A 14,873-nucleotide genomic window follows, 5' to 3' on the forward strand; every position below is an offset into this window, starting at 1 on the left:
AAGGAAGTGACGTAAAACGAGCGCCACAGAGAACGCGCGCCGGGAGCCCAAGGAGGCCATGGCACCTCGGCGCCTCCTGTTGGTTGGAGAGGGGAATTTCTCCTTCGCCGCTGCTCTGAGCGAGACCCTGGATCAGAGCACTAGTCTTACTGCCACCTGCCTCCAGCTCCCGGCCGAGGTGGCTCGGGATCCGGTGGCCCGGGAGAATCTGCAGTGCCTGCTTGAGCGAGGTAGCGAGACCCCGCCTCTGCGAAGCCCCGCCCAGCTGCCAGCACGTCCCAAAGTGGAAAGGGTGGGGGCGTGGGTTTGTAACACACATGGTGATTGTTCTTGATCGTCCCACGGATTTTCACATAAAGCCGGCTTTGTGCCCAGACTTGGGCTGGTCTGCACGGTTTAAATTAGGAAGAGTTTTTCTGTTCCAGTCCTTAAGACATCCTCCTGTCTATATTTTGCGCCCCCAAACTGTCTTTGTCAGGTATTGACGTACGTTTCGGCGTCGACTGCACTCAGCTGTCAGATGTCTTTGAACTGCACGACAGGGAATTTCATCAGATTTATTTCAACTTTCCGCACTGTGGACGCAAAGCTGGCGTAGCTAAGAACAGGAAACTGCTTGCCAAGTTTTTCCAAAGGTGAGGAAAGGAGAGCCCTCACAAGTGAAATGTTTAAGATGTCCATAACATAGTTACTGCACCCAAACATAAGGCACACGTGTAAGCTACTATGATATGTTTAGAAGAGAATAAAAAGCCCCAAAGGAATCCCCAATTTAGTTGGAAAGACAGATATATAAACCCTAAATGCTAAATGAAAGTACACATAGTGTACTCTTGGGCGTGTAAAAGAGGATCATTTATTTTTGATAATGCAAAATAATGAGAGCCATATAGTCTAATGGCTAAGAACGTGCACTTGGAAGCCAGACTGCCTGAATTCAAATTCCACTGAACAGTTTTGTTATTTTAAGCAAGCTTACTTAATCTTTACATGTTTCTGTTTCCTCAACTGTAAACTAGGGATATTAATAGTAATTAACTAGGCCAGGCGTGGTGGCTCACGCCTGTAATCTCAGCACTTTGGGAGGCTGAGGTGGGCAGATCACCTGAGGTCAGGAGTTTGAGACCAGCCTGGCCGATGTGTTGAAACCCTGCCTTTACTAAAAATACAAAAATTAGCCAGCCGTGGCGGCACGCTGAGGAGACCGAAGCATGAGAATTGCTTGAACTCAGGAGGTGGAGGTTGCCGTGAGCCGAGATCGTGCCACTGCACTCCAGCCTGGGCAACAGAGGAAGACTCTATCCCCCTACCTCCAAAAAAAAGGTAACTAACAGCCTCCCTCATAAAATTGTTGCGAACTTAAAACAGTGCTTTACATGATTACACCACAAGATATGATACTATTGGAGGTGTCCGATGGGGCATAGCTGTCAGTAAACTTTTGACAGAGGCAGTATTTTAAGCTAGTATTTGGATTGCAAGAGGGCAGTGAAAATAATTTTCTAAATGGGAAGAAACAGCCTAAGCAGTGAATCATGTATAGGAACTGTGCAGATATTGACCTTTCTGTGACATACAGATGAGCAACACAAATGCAAAGCAGACACTGGTCAGCCAATAGTGTCCATTAGTGGGTTGAACATTTAATTTACATTTGCATTTACTTCCAGCTACTTTCTTTGTATTTTGGGGATCTAATAGATTTTTGCACATAGGTATGATTGGATTTTAATTATTGCACAGGCAAACCATGTGTATGTTGCCAGCTCCTGTGGTAATTTCCGCTTGTTGATGATAATTAGTTGGTGTTTCTTTTCTCCCTATTAGCTGTGCAGATGTTCTTGCAGAGGAAGGAGAAGTCCACGTGGCATTATGTAGAGGACAAGGTGGAACTCCTGTGGATAAACCCCAGAGAAAATGGCACAACAGCTGGCAAGTGGTTGCCATGGCAGCCCTGGGTGGGCTTATTTTAAGTGATGTGTATCCATTCAGCTGTAAAGCTGTGCCAGGGTACAAGTGTACTGGATATAGGTAGGTAATAGCATAGGTCTAAACCTTCTGCTTTTTCATCTGTCTCACTAATGATAACAAAATCTCGTAGACAGACTTTTAGGCCATGCCAATTAACTGTTTCAGTCTCTAAAAATACTTGTTTATTTTAATAATGACAGACTTCATATTGGTGTCTATTTTGCAAGGAGTCAAGATAAGTCCTTTCATGTAGAAGGTGCTTTGAACCATGTCTTCACCAGGAGCTTACCCTTCGAAGATTCTCAACCCAGAATCTTCAGGATCAAACTGGGTAACCAGTGGTTTTCCTTTCGAGAACCAGAAGCACTTGTAGGAAAGTTGAACAGGTAACTGGAAGTCACTTTCATCTTCAGTTGTATGCTGTTTGTCTTGATGGCAACCATATATTGAATGGATGGTACATAAATTATTAGTGATGTTGGTGCTATGTTTATTTGTGAGCCTGGCCTCCTTAAGCTTCTTTAGAATTAAAAATTGTCATATTTTCTGATATATTGTAGGGATGGTGGCTGTCAGAGTTCTGAAATACCTGTTTCTTTCTCCTTATGGTAGATGATTTCTTTGTTTCCTTTCAAGATCATTTTAAGAATAATTCTTTTGTATCCAGCTGTTCGTGTTTTAATTCTAGCTACATTATAATTATTTACTGTTTTCAGTTAGAAAAATTATTTTTGTATGTGTTTAAACAGGGGTTTCCTGGAAGCACCTTCATGTCATCCTATCAAAACCATAAATGAGAAACTCATTGCTGAATTAGGCAAAGCTTTCCCTCTAAAAAGGCTGAAATGTTCCTTCCCTTTGCTGCCACAGGAAGGTGCCAGTGTTCTTCCTTTCTGGAATTGTGACTTTCTATCAGCTGCTTTTTGGATTAGTCTCCATGAAGATAACTCAAATTCTGAGTCCCTGACTGGTGGGACATCACAAGATGTGGAAGACTTTCTAGTGTCATTTTCAGAACTTAGCCTTCCCAAGAATCCTGGAAGAGATGGCAAAGAAGCAGCTTATGAAGGAATCTGTGGCCAGGCTAAGGTCTGCCTTAGACCTTCTCTCCTAGTTCATGTTCAGGATATTATCGAAGTACCAGACTTCCTCTCAGGTTCTCTGCACATCCTCAGTGGACCTGTCTTTCAGAAGTGCCACATTTTGCCTTTCACAATGCCAGCATTTCACGAGACTTTATTTATCCTTGGGCTTAATAAAAATCTGAAGGATGGCTGTCTTCAATCACTGCTGGATCATCTGAAGGGCATTGTAGATAGCCTGCTGACTCAGACATCGCCAGAGATCTCTAAGCTGAGCAGTTTAGTTGAATTTGTCCTTCAGTCAAATGGAAAGGATTATATGATTCATGTAAAGACTGATAATTTTAGCCCAGATTATACTGAGGATCTAATTATTGGGTCTGTTACCACATCTGCAACAAGCATTATACATAAAGACCAGTGTTTTGTGTTTGTGTCCATGAACTTGGACTTACTAGCCATGCTTGTCTGGTGTATCTCTGACTGGAGAATGTTGTGGACGTTTGATAACCGTTTCCTGAAAAATTTCGTCCCTGGAAAAATAGAACCCTTTAAAAGTCATTCTCTGTATCCTCCATGTTACGTCCATGATATTAGTTTTTGGATAGATGAGAAGAAAGGATTTGATGAACTAGAGTTTCACACTGTGGCCCGAGCAGTGTCCCAGGACACTGTTATATCCATACAGTTTCTTAGCCGTTATCAGCATCCAAAGACTCAACAGGTCAGTCTCTGCTATAGATTGACCTACCAGACCTGTGACAAGGCCCTCACCCAGCAGCAGGTATCATCAATGCAGTCCCAGTTTAGGAAGGAGATTCAACAACGCCTATATGTTACACCTCGGTAGTTTAAATTCTTTTCTACGGTGTGATCCTACATTGGGGGGGATGTGGAGGAAAATGACCAACTTCTAATCAGTAGTCCTTTCTGGATTTTTTTTTTAATCTTTTACTTTGTGACCATAGCTGCTGTTGGTTGATCCTAAAGATACCTTGACTCTGTCACTTAAACTTATAGATTATAATGTACGTAATTGGTGACATTTGGAGTTGTGCAATATTTTGGTCCTGAGAAGTGACTGAAACAATAAGCAAAACAGCATTTTGTACTCAAGATGCTCTATTGCTGAAGGAGGCTGTAGAACTTAGGAGTCTCATTAAATACACATATGTTTTCCACACTGTAAATTATTCTTCCCTCAACTTTCTTGTATCACTTCATTAAATCACCTTATGAAAGTAATTTTTGGAGTCAGACCAACATTTATTAGCTTCGTAAGTTGTAAGTATTCCATATTAGTTTTGGTATTGTTATCATCATCATAATTTTAATTCTGTGGTTGACTTGTTAAAGTCATGGAACTAATAAAGCTTCAGATTTAGGGTTAACATTTGGATCCTCTAAAGCCCATGTTCTTTCTGCCACTTTGTTACTTTTTTGCTAGTCTTAACAGTAATTGTTCAACTGTGATTAACTCCAAACTTTGCCTCTCTAGATTTTGGGGCCTTCTGTTATAAGTACCTCCAAGGGACACTGGAAAATTAACTTAGCCTAGGTTTCTGCAGGATGCGGTACTCTAATGTGAAGTAATGTATGCTCCTGTTCATAGTTAGGCTCCACATTTGGGATTATATTCTGTGAGGGACATGACTGTCTTATTTATTCTTGGAGAAAAGCATTTAGGAAAGCAAAAATGGAAGCACAGAGACAAATTAGGAGGTTATTGCAGTAATGCAAATGAAAACATGATGACCTGGACCAAGGTAGTAAAATGTTGGGTTGGATAATATTTGGAAGGACTTGCTGATGCATTAAATGTTTGTGTGTGGGTGAGAGAGGTGTGGGGTTAGAGAAATAAAGGAATTAAGCAGGACTCCTCAGTTTTTGACCTGGATACCTAGAAGATTAGAAGTGTCATTCACTGGGATGGAAACACTGTCATCCCAGTAATGTTTGGGGAGTAAGTTTGGGGAGTGGGATAAAGAACCAAGGGATCTCTTAATGGACACATCTATTGCTGAGCTCTCCACATATATTATTTTGCTAATTGATGGCAGGTAATGGGATTTATCCCTTTCTTCTTTCCTCAGTGGTGTTTGGTACATGGAGGAGGTGGTGTTTGAGCTGGATCTTAAAACAAGGGCAGGAATGTAAAGGGAGAATTATTAGGCAAGTAGGGTGTGCATTTCAGGCAGAGGGCATCCATGAACAGAGATATAGATAAGGGAGCATTTGGGGGCACTTTCTAGGCTAATTAGCTGGAATGTAAAGTGTGAATAGGAAAGTAGTGGGAGATAAGATTTGAAAGGTAGGTTGGGGCTGGAGTTCATGCAAGACCAAATGCTAGAATAAGGAGTTTTTACTTTATTTGGTAGGCAATAGGAAAAAATCTGATTTTTTTTTAACTAAGGAAGTGACACAGAGTAGTGCTTTGGAAAATTAACCAAATAATGTTGTGCAGGATGAATTTGAGATGAGTAATCCCTGTGAAGATGCTATTGTGTTAGTTCTAGGTAGAGAGGTAGGGAGGGACCTGCATTAGAGTTAAATGAAAAGGAGGAGATGGGTATATGAGATACAGCTAGGCTGGGTGCAGTGGCTCCTGCCTGTAATCCCAGCACTTTGGGTGGCTGAGGCAGGTGGATCACTTGAGGTCAGGAGTTACAGACCAGCCTGGCCAACATGGCAAAACCTAATCTCTACTAAAAATACAAAAATGAGCCAGTGTGGTGGTGCACACCAGTAGTCTCTGCTACTTGAAAGGCTAAGCAATGACAATCTCTTGAACCTGTAAGGCGGAGGTTACAGTAAGCTGAGATTGTGCCACAGTCAGCCTGGGTGACCAAGGAAGACTCTGTCTCAAAAAAAAAAAAAAAGCTAAGCTGGATACTTGAACTTGGTAACTAATGACTGCATGGCATGCAGGAATTGAGCAATATGATCAATTTTCATTTTCAATACTTAGGAATTTTTGGAAGGAAATCACAACCTTCTAGGACCTTGTCAAGTTTAGTGTTCCCTCTATACAGTTACTGGCATGGAGCTCCACGGAGTAGGATATAGCTCTGTGATTAGGAGAGTGGATAGAGTGTCAGGATTAGATGAATGACCCCCAAGAGTCACAAATATGATATTATCAACATGCTGGTATAAAAAGGATTGTAGGAAATGAAGACCTTTCACCCGATCTGGTGGGAAGAGCATGGGCTTTTTGGTAAGATAGTCCTGGGCTGGAATATAGCTCCACCATTTACTAGCTCTAAGTTTATTTAGTTTCCTGATCAATAAAACAAGGTGGTTGTATTAAGTTTAAAAAGCATAAAATATGTAAAATGCCTACCACAATGCTGAAGTAGCAATGACAGTGATGGACGTCTGATTCAATTTGCCACACAGAATTTCATCAGTCTACATTCTGCCATTACCAGTTTGTCAGTCTGAAACAGTTTTTAGCTACAGGCTGTCTCTGTCGCTCTCACCAAAATACAGAGAAGGTAAGGTGTTAAAAATGACATTTTAAGGACTTCTCTTTTAGTAGACAGCTGTGCTATGATATTTAACTGAATACTTTGCATTTCACTATGTAGATTTCTTTAATCACTTTCTATTTGTGCTTTCATTTAAATAGGGGAGCTGTGGTGGTGTGTGTGTGTGTTTAGAATGGAGAATGTTGAAAAGTGAAGGAAGAGAGGGTTGGAGGAAGGTAGGAATGGCCAGAGTTACAGAGTTAGAAGTAGGTGAATGGGACAGCCCTGGTGAAGAAACTCAAGGCTCCGGTTCTATTTCTTCGCTACTCGAGGATCTGCCCGGATTGGCCCAGTAACTCTACAATTTAGTCTTTTCTGCGCATGTCAAGATTTTTTGTCCCTCGGCGGACACCGTTTACCAGCCAAAGCTAAGTCTCCGCGCTCACCGACTTCATAGGGTGCCGAATCTTTTTTCCCCTAGCTTGCCATGGCGAGCCGAGGGGCTCGGCAGCGCTTGAAGGGCAGCGGGGGCAGCGGTGGGGACACGGCCCCGGCCGCGGACAAGCTGCGGGAGCTGCTGGGCAGCCGTGAGGCGGGCGGCGCGGAGCACCGGACTGAGTACGTCTGCGGCGCGGCAGGGGCGTGGCCGGCCGGGCGGCCGGCGCGGCTGGAGGGTCTCAGCAGTGTCGCGCGGGGGCTCAGTCTGGCCTGGCCTCCCCGCCGAAGGCCCGCGCTCCCTCTTCAGCTGGGTCCTATTGCTCTTCCTGGGCGGGTCAGCATTCGGTCTTTGCCCACCTTAGATCCCTCCACTGCGGGTCCCCCGCTTTTGTAAAACAGTCTTGGAGTGCGGGTCTGTGATGCTCCTGGGCTAGGCCTAGCGTGGGCACAGCGTCTGTGGGAGATGTTGACAGGATGAAAGAGTAAACCTTTTACGGCTGTTCCTCACAGCTCCTTTTATTCTCCCTCAAGTTCCGACCCTTTACTGGGCCCACCCAACCAGCCACCACCTCTTCCCAAACCTGGGAGGCAGCAGGTTAGAACTGCATTAAAGAAGCTGTCAACATATGGAATTGCAGTAGGCTATACGTAGCTTGCACCTAGGCTTCTATTTGAACTTGAGGGGTAATGAATAAACCCATGAAAAGCAATGGCCTTGCTAAGAAAAGGAAAAAAATGAGAATGACAGCTTTGTGGCCTTCAAGTGAGTGATTCGTTGGCTTGGGATAAATGGACTGTCGCAAATGCAAGGAGCTAAAGTGTATGAGTTAATTTATGCCTTAAAAGCAGGAAGTGGAAGGAGCGATAGAGTGATTAAAGTCAATTCTTCAAAAGGCCGAGGCAGGAGGATTACTTGAGCTGAGAAGTTTAAGTCCAGCCTGGGCAACACAGCAAGAGCCTATCTCATAATTTTATTTTTTATTTTTGAGATGGAGTTTCGCTCTTTTCGCCAAGGCTGGAGTGCAATGGCGCGATCTTTGCTTACCACAACCTCCACCTCGCAAGTTAAAGTAGTTCTTCTGCCTCAGCCTCCCAAGTAGCTGGGATTACAGGCATGCGCCACCACACTTGGCTAATTTTTGTATTTTTAGTAGAGACGGGGTTTCTCCATGTTGGTCAGGCTGGTCTCGAACTCCCGACCTCAGGTGATCCACCTGCCTCAGCCTCACAAAGTGCTGGGATTACAGGCGTGAGCTACCGCGCCCGGCCACAATTTTTTTCTTAAAAATCTGAATTATTTATTCATTTTACTGAGAAAACAATTAGCTATTCACCTTTTTAGATGAATAAGTGCTTTGATTGCTTTGATGTCCCTTGTCCTTTTTGCCCTTTCTATCTAGATTTAGGTCTTCTGATTAGTAGGTCCTGACATACTTTTTTTTTTTTTTTTTTTTTTTTTTTTTTTTTTGCTTCTGAACAGGTTATCTGGGAACAAAGCAGGACAAGTTTGGGCACCCGAAGGGTCTACTGCTTTCAAGTGTCTGCTTTCAGCAAGGTTATGTGCTGCTCTCCTGAGCAACATCTCTGACTGTGATGAAACATTCAACTACTGGGAGCCAGTAGGTGATTTCTTTAGCTTTCTCTTTTTGTTCTTGATTTTGCAGCATAGGAGTTGTTACCAATCGAGAGACAAATAATACACAAGTGTGACTAATTGTAAAATAACTGTATTTTCTTTGGAAAAAAAAGGCAAAAAACAGGCCTGGTGTGGTGGCTCATGCCTGTAATCCCAGCACTTTGGGAGGCTGAAGCAGGTGAATAACCTGAGGTCAGGAGTTCGAGACAAGCCTGACCAACATGGTGAAACCCCATCTCTACTAAAAATACAAAAATTAGCTGGATGTATTGGCAGACGCCTGTAATCCCAGCTACTTGGTAGGCTGAGGCAGGAGAATCACTTGAACCCAGGAGGCGGGGGTTGCAGTGAGCCGAGGTCATGCTATTGTACTCCAGCCTGGGCAACAGAGTGTGACTCCGTCTCAAAAAAAAAACAAAAAACAAACAAACAGAGATGACGGCTAATTATGTCACCCAGGCTGGTCTTGAACTTCTGGGCTCAAGCAGTCCTCTTGTCTTGACCTCCCAAAGTGTTGGGATTACAGGCATGAGTCACTGCACCTGGCCTGTAACTTGTGTTCACTTTTGTATTCTAAGCAGTTGATGTACTTGCTACTGAAGGCTGTAGGGAATTTAGCTGGTTTACACAAAGGTATAATTTGTAATTTTCTTATAAGTTTTTTAAAATGAAAATTATACCTAGAGATGGTTTTTAAAACTAACAACTACTAAAAAACCTAAAGGAAAAACAGTAGCTTTCTATTCTACTTCCTGTGTCCAAATACTACTTTCCAGAGGCAACCACTTTCTTTTACTTTTTAAGTTATGTCTTCTGATGACTACCAAAATAGTGTTACTGAATAGTATGATTCTATTGCTATTTGTTGATTTATGCATTATCTGTTGACTTCTATTATAGAAAATTAAGAGGTAAAATTTTCTGATCACATTTTGAATTCAAAAAGTGAAGAAAGAATGTTAAATGTAGGTTGTTTAAAGAATATATGAAATTTAGAGGTTTTCTGTTTTGGCTAACAAGTATTGAGGAAAAATAAGTAGAAGGTAAAATTCAAGCTTTCAGTGTTGACCAAACAGCAATCTTGTAAAATTTATAATGTCTTAATATTTTAAATATTGGGTCATTTTGATTCCTTTTTTATCCATCAGTTGCAAATCTTGTTGAGAATGTTAGCATTACTGTGTACCTTCGTCTCTTAAAAAATTTTTTTATTTTGAGACAGAGTCTTGGTCCATCGCCCAGGCTGGAGTGCAATGGCATGATCTGGGTTCACTGCAACCTCTGCCTCTGGGGCTCAAGTAATTCTCCTGCCTCAGCCTCCCTAGTTGTTGGGACTATAGACATGCACCACCATACCATGCTAATTTTTGTGTTTTTTTGTAGAGATGGAGTTTTGCTATGTTGCACAGGCTGGTCTTCAATTCCTGGGCTCAAGCAGCCTGCCTGCCTTGCCCTCCCAAAGTGCTAGGATTATCAGCGTGAGCCACTCTGCGTGGCCTGCCTTTGTCTTTAATATTTCTACTCAGAAACTTGCATGTGCTTACCAGAGATTTTTGGCCAGTATAACCCTGAATCTGTCTGTTTTGTATTTTTAGACACACTACCTCATCTACGGGGAGGGGTTTCAGACTTGGGAATATTCCCCAGCATATGCCATTCGCTCCTATGCTTATCTGTTACTTCATGCCTGGCCAGCTGCATTTCATGCAAGAATTCTACAAACTAATAAGGTAAGGACAGACCTATCTGAAAGAAGTCACGATTGATTAAGAGGTGAGTCTCTAGTATAGTTTTGAGAAAAGGACAAAATAGATTGGTAGTTAAAAGGGAACTTTTTTTGAAGAAGAATCATTTATTCATTCATCATTCAATAAGCATTAATGGAACTGCTTTTATTTGGTAGATACTGTATTAAGTGCTGTGGCTATAACGGTAACCAAGTCCCTGACTTAATGAAACTTGTGGTTTAGTGGAGAAGATGAACATTGAACAAGTCATTCTAAATATGGTGGGTCTTATGCAGGAAAAGTACAGTGTGCAATGGAATATCGTATTAGGAGTGTCTAATTTAAGTAGAGTGCTGAGAAATAATTAGGTGTTAACTGGGACCTAACTAACCTGATTAGTTTTCAGAAATTTGATTATGATGTGTCTCGGTGTGGATTTCTTTGGTTTGTCTTGTTTGGAGTTTATTCAGCTTCTTGAATCTTTAGGCTTATTCCTTTTGCCAAATTTGGAAAGGTTTTAGTTTTATTTTTTTGAATACTTTTTCATCCCTGTCCTTTTTCCTCTTCCCTGGAACTTTGACAATGTGAATGTCAGATCTTTTGTTATTAGTCACCCAGGTTCCTGAGACTATGTTTTCAATTTACTTTCTCTCTGTTGTTCACATTGAGTAACTTCTGTTCTTCTATCTTCCACTTCACAGATTCTTTCCTCTGTCTCCTCTTCCAATGTTGAGCCCATCCATTGCATTTTTAGTTTGTTCTATGTATAGTTTCAATTTTAAAATTTCCATTTGGTTTTTCTTTATATCTTCTAATTTTTTTTACAGAGACTTTCTGCTCTTTCATTTGCTTCAAGCATATTCTTAATTATTCACTGAAATATTTTTACAAGGTCTGCTTTAAATTTTGTTAGATAATTCTAACATCTCTGTCATCTTGGTATTGGAATCTATCAATGGACTTTTTTCATTCAGTTTGAGATCTTCCTGGTTCTTAGTATGGACATTTAAGGTATTGCATTATAAGATTCTGGATTATTCATGGGCTCAGCATGCTTTCTTTGCACTGTTGTGCTCCCTTGGATCTTATTTAAGCCTTCTGTTTTAGCTGGCTTCTTTTGATACTACTTTCCACTAACCCAGCAGGGAGAGAGCGTTAGTGGGAAGCCTCTACCTTGCTACCACCAAGTGGAGGTAGAACTTCAGGTTCCCTACCATGCCTCCACTGACATCTGAGGAAGGGGGTCTTTTTTTGCTATTGCTGGGCAAGAATTGGAGGTCTTGCTTCCTAGTAGGCCTCCACTCATACTACCCCACAGGTAGAATAGAAGCATCTTGACAGATTGGAGTTGGGTGTGGAAGTCCAGCCTCCCTAAGTGGTTGCCACTGACATCATGATGGGGGAGAGACTCATTACTATCAGTGGAGATGAAAGTCCTGGCTTCCTAACTGACCTCTGATGCATGGGTGGGAGTGGGTATTTGTCCTGACTAGAGTAGTTATTGTCTAAAGGTTTTTTCATCATGCTAGGCTATCCTTTTCTTGGTCCTTTGGCTACAGAGCCGATCTTGGTTGGGGTATTTTTGTTTTCTGTGCCCATTGGCATTTTCACTTGCCAGCTTCTTAAGCTTCATGCCTAGAATACGCCAAGCAAAAAGAAAACCCATGGAATTTACCACTGTGTTGTTCCTCATGTCCCAAATTCTGTAGCCAGCCTGCTTTCTTCTCTCCACCTTCAGAATCTTCTTAGGTTGGTTTAAATATATTGTCCAGAGTTTTCGGTGGTTTTTAAAGTTGTTTAAAATATAGTGTCCATGAATAGAAGAAAAGTCCATTTTCCATGAAGAAGTCCCTAATTAGAGAACTGAAGGATAAGCAGGAGTTGTCTAGGTAAAGGAACAGTGGGAATGAGGGAGAAAGTTGAGAACAGTCTTCTAGACTGATGGCCCTGAGGATGGGAAGAAGGATGGCATGGCCTTATTATATAAACAGGTTTGACACTTGAAAGAGAGGGCGTGGTGGAATAGTTTAGATGAGACTGAGAATTAAGAAGATGCCAGATTTCTACAAGACCTGGTAGGATCTATTAAGATATTAGACTGTTGTTCTTTTTCCCCCAAGTCTATTGTGTGAAGCCACTGAAAGGTTTTAGACAAAAGAGGTATGATTGCATTTGCATTTTAGAATGATCAGAAAGGTAGCACCTGCAGAAAATGACAGAAGTACTGTCCCTCCCTTCCCTATCTAGTATCTCATTTCTGTTTTTTTTTTTTTCAAATGAGATGAAGTCCTGCTCTGTTGCCCAGGCTAGAGTACAGTGGTGCCATCATAGCTTACTGCAACCTCTGCCTCTCAGGTTCAAGCAATTCCCATGCCTCAGCTTGCTGAGTAGTTGGGATTACAAGCATGAGCCACCACACTTGGCTAATTTTTTTTTTTTTTTGTATTTTTAATAGAGACAGGGTTTCACCATGTTGGCCAGTCTGGTCTTGAACTTCTGACCTCAAGTGGTCCGCCTGCCTTGGCCTCCCAGAGTGCTGGGTTTATAGGTGTGAGCCACTGCACCTGGCCTCATTTCTGTTTTTTTTTTTTAACTTGTCAAAGGAAAGATAATAAAAGGTGAAGGACTCAGTAGAAAACTAACAATATGCTATGCAGAGGATTTTTATTTCCACTTGGACATCTGCTATCACTTCAAATTTTACGTGTTCAACACAGAATTCTTCCTTTTCTCTAATCCTCTTACGTCACTGTTGTACACAGCAAGTAAAAAGGAAAGCAAGATTTCTCTTCTATTGTTCTTACTTCTGATCTCCTTTTTCCTAGCCACCTGGCAAAGGGGAATTGTAGCTTAGCGAGTCACAGCCCCAGCATCATAACGCTGAGTAGAGAAGGATGGTTGTTTCTGAGAGACAGTGTGGTAACAATTGGCACCTTTAATGATAGCTACCTTCTCAATCTCTTGCTACCCCAAATGAAAGCGCCTTTGTAATTTCTCTTCCTGGACCTGTTTGTGAATTTCTCTGTAGTGTACACTCAGAAGTGAGATCCCACACATAGACCCATGGGCTTACTGAATCTCACATTTCTGCCAGATTGCTTTCCAGATGGCTATACAGCTTTTATGCTCCCTGCAGCAGTACTCCAGTTTCCATCTTCCTCACATCTCCTGAGTCTTTGATGTTTCTGACTTCCTCATGTATGTGAAATGCTTCTGATTTTAATTGAATTTCTCTGATAACTAGTAAAGTGGAGCATTTCTTCATGTATTTATTACTCATTTAGAGCTTCCTTTCTGTGAATTACGCATTCATATCCTTTGTCTATTTTTCTGTTGGGTTTTCTATTTCGTTCTTCCAATTTGTAGACGTTCTCATTAGTCTATATATATATAGACTATATATATATATATAACCCCTATAGGTTATAGATATTGTATATATTTTCTCTTACACTGTTACCTCTCTATTAACTTTGTCTGTGGTCCTTTGTTGAACAGTAATCTTTAATTCAATATGGTCAAACCAATCTATTTTCCTCTTGTGTTTGGTGAGTTTGGGGTCTTTCTAAAAGAAATCCTCCTTCACCACAGGTCATAGAGATATTCTTCTGTATTTTCTTCAATTAGCTTATCAGCTTTTTTTTTCTTTTTTTGAGATGGAGTCTCACTCTGTCACCCATGCTGGGGTGCAGTGGTGCAATCTTGGCTCACTGCAACCTCCTCTTCCCAGGTTCAAGCAATTCTCCTGCGTCAGCCTCCTGAGTAGCTGGAACTCCAGGCATGTGCCACTGTGCCCAGCTAATTTTTGTATTTTTAGTAGGGAAGGAGTTTTGCCATGTTAGCCAGGCTGGTATCGAACTCTTGACCTCAGATGATCCACCAGCCTTAGCCTCCCAAAATGCTTATATTCAATTAGCTTTTAATTTTATCTTTTACATGTAAGGCTTTAATTATTTGAAGTTTATTTTATAAATTGTGGAAAGATCCAGCTTTATTTTTTACTATGTGGTGAACTGGATTTTCTAGCACCATCTGCCAGATAACCTACCTTTTTCCTTCTCATTTGTAATACCACCTCTATCATACACCTCATTCCTGTATGTATATGGGTTCTTTCTATTGTCTTTATTCTTTGTCATTGGTCAGTTTACTGCCATATTGCTTTTATTATCATGGCTTTGTAATGTATGTCAGTATCTGGTGGATGAATTTCTCACTTTATCCTTTTTAAAATTTGTATTTTAAAAATCATCTTAGAATCAGTTTGCCCTTCACCCAAATTTTGCTAGGTTTTGATTAGAGTTGTACTGAATTTACATATTATTTTGAGAATGAACACTTTTATTTGACTTTATTTTATTTTTTGAGACAGGGCCTTGCTCTTTTGCCCAGGCTGGATTGCAGTGGTGTGGGAATAACCTACTGTAGTCTCAGACTCCTGGGCTCAAGGGATCCTCCCGCCTTAGCCTCATGAGTAGCTAGGACCACAGACACATGCCACCACATCCAGCTAATGTTAAATTTTTTATAGACTTGGAGTCTTACTATA

General features: G+C 41.5%; 2 protein-coding genes across 17 annotated transcripts in view; both read left to right on the forward strand.

The window, feature by feature from the left end:
- The first annotated feature begins 16 nt into the window (after positions 1-16).
- Positions 17-4,929, forward strand: FDXACB1 (ferredoxin-fold anticodon binding domain containing 1). Of its 2 annotated transcripts, none has more exons than XM_032285590.1 (5): positions 17-230; positions 479-635; positions 1,828-2,031; positions 2,199-2,357; positions 2,721-4,929. In XM_032285590.1, the coding sequence occupies exons 1-5, from the start codon at positions 59-61 to the stop codon at positions 3,901-3,903; spliced, it is 1,875 nt and encodes a 624-aa protein (XP_032141481.1). In that variant the 5' UTR covers positions 17-58; the 3' UTR covers positions 3,904-4,929. The 2 variants fall into 2 exon arrangements, with proteins under 2 accessions (XP_032141481.1, XP_032141480.1); XM_032285589.1 differs by having other exon boundaries at positions 25-230; positions 2,172-2,357.
- Positions 4,930-6,907: 1,978 nt separating this feature from the next.
- Positions 6,908-14,873, forward strand: part of ALG9 (ALG9 alpha-1,2-mannosyltransferase) — a 91,353-nt gene continuing 83,387 nt past the window's right edge. For 4 of the 15 annotated variants that reach the window (XR_004270933.1, XM_032285593.1, XM_032285596.1 and 1 more), the window contains exons 1-3: positions 6,909-7,141; positions 8,442-8,580; positions 10,193-10,327. Coding sequence is in view for 8 of the 15 variants with exons in the window: in XM_032285593.1 (XP_032141484.1) it covers positions 7,011-7,141; positions 8,442-8,580; positions 10,193-10,327 (405 nt within the window). In the remaining 7 variants the exon portion in view is untranslated. The other 11 variants (XR_004270932.1, XM_032285591.1, XM_032285592.1 and 8 more) reach the window with 8 other exon arrangements.

The sequence above is a fragment of the Sapajus apella genome, unplaced genomic scaffold, assembly GCF_009761245.1.
Source record: "Sapajus apella isolate SASKATOON/1434 unplaced genomic scaffold, GSC_monkey_1.0 scaffold16, whole genome shotgun sequence".
Taxonomy (NCBI): Eukaryota; Metazoa; Chordata; class Mammalia; order Primates; family Cebidae; genus Sapajus; species Sapajus apella.